The sequence below is a fragment of the Papio anubis genome, chromosome 12, assembly GCF_008728515.1.
Source record: "Papio anubis isolate 15944 chromosome 12, Panubis1.0, whole genome shotgun sequence".
NCBI classification, from domain to species: Eukaryota; Metazoa; Chordata; class Mammalia; order Primates; family Cercopithecidae; genus Papio; species Papio anubis.
This window is the reverse complement of record NC_044987.1, coordinates 39,220,345-39,227,870: the sequence shown is the minus strand read 5'-3', so window position 1 is coordinate 39,227,870 and position 7,526 is coordinate 39,220,345. Positions and strand designations below refer to the sequence as shown.

At 33.1% G+C, this 7,526-nt stretch overlaps 1 protein-coding gene across 4 annotated transcripts in view; it reads right to left on the bottom strand.

Annotated features, from left to right (window-relative positions):
* SESN3 (sestrin 3) overlaps positions 1-7,526 on the bottom strand; it is a 66,522-nt gene that overhangs the window by 18,017 nt on the left and 40,979 nt on the right. For all 4 annotated transcript variants that reach the window (XM_009187137.4, XM_003910573.5, XM_017948880.3 and 1 more), the window contains 4 exons: positions 7,272-7,469; positions 5,651-5,833; positions 1,176-1,412; positions 330-504 (listed from right to left, as the gene is read on the bottom strand). In XM_009187137.4, the coding sequence (XP_009185401.1) occupies positions 330-504; positions 1,176-1,412; positions 5,651-5,833; positions 7,272-7,469 (793 nt within the window). The remainder of the gene's footprint in view (positions 1-329; positions 505-1,175; positions 1,413-5,650; positions 5,834-7,271; positions 7,470-7,526) is intronic.

Here is a 7,526-nt window from a genome sequence, read left to right as displayed (position 1 = left end):
TTTCACTTATCATTTTAAAAAATCACAAAAGTAGGATAAATTAAATATGCCTATCTAACTTTACAAGCAACTGATCTGCTTTAAGTAACATTTTATCCAGGATAGAGTATGAACTACAAAGCTGAAAGGTCCTCTCAACTCAATCTGAAATACATTCAAGGATGAACCAGCCTGAGGGAAAGCAATAGCATGACAGTAAGGTAGAAGAGGAGAACTAAATAAGAGAAAGATGATAGCAGAATCATTTTTACATATCCATATGGAAAACACTGAAGTTGCTCTGTCAGGGTTCTAAGAACAACTAAAAGGCAAAAAGTACAAAAAAGCACCTGAATGAGGAAATGAATGAAAAGTATCTCCAGAGACCACAAAAAGACTTTCTTTCTTCTCCTTTTCAAAACGAGTGCTCATTTCTTCCTGAGACGCCTCTTCATCTTCCCTTTCTTCTTGAAGTCTTTTCATCCTTTCCATTAAGGCCTCTAGCTCACTTAGAGAATCCACAATCTGGAACCAGATAAGATAATGTTGGGTGCTATTCATACTAAACGTGTTCTAGTAAATATCTCCATCTCCCAATGTCACCTTACTATGTACAGTGGCACAGGCACAGTTATGAAGTTCTTAAGTTGGTTTTTCACGAATTTCAAAGGAAATCATGACAGATTCCAACATTTTCAGAAGTATGATTTTTTTTCAGTTATAAATATAAAAGTTTCTAAGTATATATGTGTGTGTGTGTTTGTGTGTGTGTATAAAATCTAGAATTCCAGCATTTGGTATACATTAAATATTACAGTTTAGCTTAAAAAATGAGGGAACACAATTGTTTTACTTTTTGCTGTCCGATATGTTTTCCATTGGTTGTTCCAGCATCTTATACATACAAGTATATTGTTTTGGGATCTACTGTCCAAAGGGTCTAACATTAAAAGCCTATGATCACTAGAATGCATCACTGTTGAGTCTTCATGATTTGCAGTAATATGAATTTGCTTTAAAAGCCTCTTTAAAATAAATCAGAACTTCAGGTACCAAATTTTTACAGTAATAAAAATTATGCAAAAATATTTTAAGTATATAATATCCTATCTAATTGGAGAAAAATTCTCTCTAGATATTTTTAATATTAGAAGTTCAAAGCAAAAAAGTAAAGAAAAATAGCTAAGAAAACTAACCCCAAAGTTGCCGCCTGAAAGAGATGCATTCTCTATGTTGTTGTCATTAGCAAGATCACAAACGCAGAAATTGTTGACTGATATTAGAGTGAATCCATTGGAGATTTCTGGATCTCTCTCTGGATTGATACCACTACCAAAAACAAAGCTTGCCAAAGCATGATAATGTGCCAGGAGGACCACAGCATGTACCAGTTCAGGCAGAGACCAATTATTTTCTCCAGTTTTGACAAGTTTCTGAAATGAGAAAGCAAATCAGAGCAAATATAAAAATTCTAGAATGCTACAAAGCAATTTCAATGAAAATCTACCAATTTTCATATATCCACTTAGAGTAACAAAACTTAAAACTCTCTTTAAAAAATGTTTCACATGTTAAAAATATGATTTTGGCCAATGCTCCATTAAAACTATCATACCTAACAATGTAATTACATTGTAGTGTCTTCTAAATCTCTTATTATACAATAGATCTTCTGCTTCCAAAGTATTTTTTATATAGTATGCTATTTTAATGAAATACTTTCAGAGAATCAAAGAACACTGGAGCTTGATAGGACTTTAAAGATTATTGAACAAAACCATTCATTTTAAGGTGTATTGGAAACTTCATCTCACAAAATCACGAAAAACCCCAATTCAACAAGTCAAGTTTCAGTTATCCTTTAGATACCTTCTAATGGAGAAAGACCTGCAGCAGATGACAGAAATTGTAGAATAATACATCACATTTGAATAAGAATTTTTAAAATTTCCAAGCACTTTTTCATATTTCACTTGACCCTCCAGCTGAATGATGGGATCACAAATGAAGTCATTAAAATCAGTAATTCCTCCACTTTGTCCAAGAGTGAATTCCACCAATTAATCCATCAGGCATTCTTTCCCATCGGTGTTCATTTTCTCTCCCTTTCTCTCTCTCTCTCACTCTGTGTGTGTGTGTGAGAGAGAGGTGTGTGTGAGGGGGAATCTCATCCCTCTTTTTCTCTCCTTCCAAATCTAGAACTTTCATTTGGCTTACTTAATGGCTAAACCAAACCAAAACAAACAAACAAAAAAACTGCTTTATTTTGCTTTACTCCCCACTATTTAACTACACACCATATACAATTTAATATATTACCAAAAGTTCAGGGAAAAGAAAAGAAAATCAGTCAAATTCTATCATCCTATAGTGGGGGGAGATAGGGAAAGATCTGTTAAAGAACAAAATTACAGCTAGATAGAAGGAATAAATTCTAGTGTTCTATACCACTGTAGGATGACTATAGTTAACAATAACATACAGTTTCAAATAGCTAGGAGGAGGATATTGAATATTCTCAAAACAAAGAAATAATAAATGTTTGAGATATGGGTATCCTAATTAATCTGATCGTTGTACATTATATATTATCAGAATATCACTATGTACCCAATGGATATGCACAATTATTTGTTAATTAAAAAATAAAATTTAAAAAGTGACTTTAAGACAAAAATATCATTATTACAATCTGCAATAATGTAAATAAAGAGGGTCATTAATTAATAATAAAAGAATGTACACCAGAAAAATATACTTGCTTTACATCTGTATGCACCTAACCTTGTAGCCACAAAATATACTAAATGGTTGCAATATAGACTGAAAAAAATTCTACCACTCTTTTACATATTTTCTTTTATTTTTTATAAGCAAGCAATTATATAGTTATAACCACATATACCTATATTTTTCTGATTTTCAGACATTTTGACAGGTTCATTTTTCATGAGGCCACAGTGTCATATTAATTTTTAAGCAAGGCCTCTCCTGTATATCAATGGATATATATAACTACTCCTTTCTTATACCATTATTCATATTCTAAATTTGTTTTGTTTATTTGCTTCTATAAGCAGCATCTTCATACTATAGTTTTGTTCTTATTTTAGAAACATTTCCTAATGGGATTTTTAGAACAAAGAGTATTAATATTTTTATGACTTTCAATAATACTGCCAAAGAGCTTTGCAAAAGGATTGTTACAATTTACAATGCCTTCACTAATCTTTGCAGGATTATCATTAAACCTGTAAGGACAGCCAACACTCACTATCTCTAATTTCTTGCCTCACATTCATTTCTACTTTTAAAATTTCATTACAATCTGGTTTCTTTTTCAAGCAAACTCCTGAAGCTACATTTACTAAGATTACACATGACCTTCCAAATGGCCAAATTTGACTATTTCTTTTTAGTCCTTATTTTATTTGATCTCTGCAGACTTTACATTGTTTACTTTCTCCCTTCTTGACATTAATCTCTCTTGACTTCAACAATTCCACATTTTGGGGAGGGAAGTACACTTGCTACCCTGAGAAAGATTTTTCTCTATTGCTGTATTCCATCCACAATCTTCCTTCCTTGGGCAGTATCTCCCTGGATGGGCCATTCATTACTTCAACCTGACCTTTGCTTATCTGTAAACAACTATCCAATTTTACTTTTAACTCACACTTTATCTTGAGTTACAGATCTGTATTTCCTTTAGTAAGTGGGCATCACTTTGTGGATGTCATTATTTGTTGTTGTCAGCCTGTATATGTTCATGTCAGCTCATGTCATGAAGAAGGACACCTTAGTCATTCTCTTGTCCCACCCACTTTCTCCATCCTCACATCCTGTCAGTCACCAAAGTCCTACTTATTTTCATGCAGAATCATTACTATAATCTTATCCTATGTTTCTCCCATGGTTTTAAAAAAAATCACCTCTCAGGTGTAGTACTATGACTGGTCTACTGCTTCCAGTCTGTACAATCTGTAATTCATCTTCTAAATCACCTAATGTATTTATATTACAACTTGGCACAAAAACCTTTAATGATTCTCGATTCTCTATCACGTTGATCTCCAAGTTCTTGTGATCAAATGTACTTCCAAAAGTAACAGCTGGGAAAGGTCCAACCCCAGATATTATGTATATTTATTTGTGAATTTATACACATAAAATATATTTTATATAGAATATATATGTGTACTGTAATAATATAAAATACACAAATACAAAAATTTAGAATGAGATAAGCATATACACACATACACAAATATTTTGTTAATATTTTGGAAATTTTTCTTGTGTACCTCCTGAGTACTATAACATAACCCTGAAGACCATAACTTTCTGAGAATAAAATACAAATCCTTTAATACAGTATTCACTGGGTCATACAATATGATCTCAATTCTTCCCAGTTCCCACCTTACATAAACATCGCTACCCTTCAATCATCTGAAACTGCTGGCTATTCTTCCAGTATACCATAATATTAAATACTCTATTCTTTCTTTGAAATGCTCTGCTCTACTTGAGAACTCTCACTTCTTCTTCAAGACCTAGCTCAAATGTTACCTCTTTCAGAAAAGAAACTTTCTGGTTCCATTCTCTTTATTCATACATTCATACACTGTTGTGCTGTGATTACTGTTATTACCCTGTTCTTCTTCTACCCTAGACTCCAAGCAAATGTATGGGCAGGGTCTTTATCTTTACCCACCGAAGTATCTGGCACAAAGTAATTAAGACATGACATTAAAAACAATGATTAATTCCCCTATCTAGCTAACATATTATCAAATCAGAACATAAATCTAAAGGCAGCATCGTGCTTCACAGTTTCCCAGATACTTCATCAAAATCTGAGAGTATGCAGATTGATAAACACTATGATTGGTTGAAAGGGCAAATAACAAAAATGTAGCCTAACAAGAGGATCCAAAAACCAAGGACATTTCTATGCATTAGGAACAGATATTTTAAGTAACAAAGATTTCCACTGATAATTTAGATGATAGTTCCTATCTATTGAATAGTTACCATGTGCCAAAAATAGTGCTAAGCATATTGAATAATGACCTCACCCTGTAGGCCTCAATGGAAGCACCTTCAGAAAGACAAGTGCTCTTAGTTAATCACGACAACTCTATTTCTCATCTAAGCTCTAGTTTTAAAAGGCATTTAAGCATTCACACACCAGCTGGCAAATCACTTTTTTATTTGCAAAATCATTTTTTGAGAATCTAAAACTTATGAAATGTTAGAACTATAAAAAAGTTTAAAACTCATTTAATCTAGCTCCCTCATTCTGTAGAGGAGAGAATTGAGACCCATAGAAGTTAATTTACTAAAAGGACACAAGCTTGTAACAGAGTACAGACTAGATCTGAGGCATCCTATCATGCTAGTGCATTTTCTTCAGTCTATCTACTACTTAAAAATAGAAACGAAATTTTCTCATAGCCATTCACCAAAGTATTTGTACAAGATAATTAATGATTACTTAAAGAGGAGAAGTATTCATTTGTCCTTAAATTAAACCCACTGACTTTCTAAACTTATCTTTTCTACACATATTAAGACACTATTATTTATGTTCCAAGTTCCTAATATACACTTATTTAAAATTAAGTCCTAAGTAAATTCCTTTTTATTTCAAAGAAACACTCAGTACCTGAATGTGCTCTTTTGTGATCAGCCAAGGTCGGTGTGCTAGCAGCTTATTAATTTCATTAAGATTTTTCAGTCTTTGTGGCACATATTCCAAACCATTCAACCACTCAGCAATACCTCCAGTCTTTAAAAATTCATCCACATGCATGTTTATTAAGTAAGAACACTGATGTCTAGCTGCAGCCTGAAGCACAAAGAAAAAAATTCATTGATAAAAGAATCACAGTAGAGTTTCATTCCACTATTTCTAAACAAATAATTCAGATGGAGCTAATGATTTTTATAGCCAGTACCTCTTTTCTTACAGAATCTCTTTTCTAAAACATCCGTCATAATGATGTAATAGATTCAATACATGAAGCTGATTACTTGTATAAGCAAATAATATCACCTGAAGCCAATTATTTCCTTGTCTGGAAGTTGGTATACCTTAAGCCACTTTCTAGCTATGAATAGGAAATACAGGTCCATTTCAATATCACAAATATACCTACCACATTCTACTTAAAACATAATAAAATGTCATTAACTTATATTCTAATAACTCAGGATTCATCCTAATTTGATTACTTCTCTTATCCTCTTTAAGATAAATGTGACTTCAGTCATATTTGTACACATCTTCCTACTCAGATGACATGGAAGCTCACTGACCCTTTTCTTCCTATGCAGTCAGAATCAGCCCTCAATTGACCTCTTTTTTCTTCAGGGCTGCTTCTCAGTAAAACAGTATTATTTTATTCTTTCTATTCTCTACATCTTATTTGTCCGTATTTTACAAGCATTCTAAGTCTGCTTTCAGCCTTACTGTCATCAAAACCTTAAGCTAAAATTACAGCCTCATTGAGGTTCATCATTCAATAAAACACGGAATGTTGCTTTTTGTTGTTGTTAAAAGTTCAGTGAGACTATAAAAAAGACAATCAAATCAAATGTGGTCAAACTTAATCTGCTAACTTCTGGCTAGTTATGCCAGCCCTGTCAGCCCGGTTTCTTCCCCAACTTCTCCACATATATAGCATTTTCATCATGTTCTTGTTGTTCTTTTTCTCCATTAAAGTCCAACACACACACAACTTTATAATTCTCCTCCCTGACCTCTATTGCCTGTGAATAACTAGTTAACCAGTTTGTAATCAGAACTATACTTAGAAGTGTTATAATAATTCAACTCAAGAATTCTTCTCTCATTCAGATTCTCCATGAATGCTGACTGATACTTTCCTCTTACTTGGCCAAATTAGTGATATTCTTTATGTATAAAATTACTAAGAAAAATGTCACAAACAACTTGTGTTTTTATAAAAACAAGATATTAAGAGCAAAGACAAAACTTGTGGGGTATTACTTTGCATGCTATAAGCATCTTTATTTGTAAGAGATTAAATATGAAAAATGATTTTACTGAAAATTAAATGAGAAACATTCAGTGCATTAAGTGGCTTAACATATTCCAAACATATCCAAGAAACTTGGTATCCAAAAGGCCATAGGCTTCTTCAATTCCTATGTTCATAAATTATACTTAGATCTATACACACACATGCACACACACCTATTTTGGAAGGGAGAAAGAATAAGTGAGGAAGGTGTTATGTGAATACAGGAAAATAAGTACCCACCATTATTGCAATATAGTGCCTGTATGGTAGAGGAAGGGGACCATCCATGCGCAACATGTAAAACTGGCTCCGCAAGAAAGACTCCAGGTACTGAGTGTGCAAACTCATGACCTGTGTGATGTTGTCCAGACGACCGGATGTAGAGTATTCTTCCACAAGAAAGTTAGTACGTTCATCCACTGTGTTTGCTTGGACAACCTTATAACCAAGAAACACAAAACAAAATGACTATTGAGCCATAAATACACCCTTGGT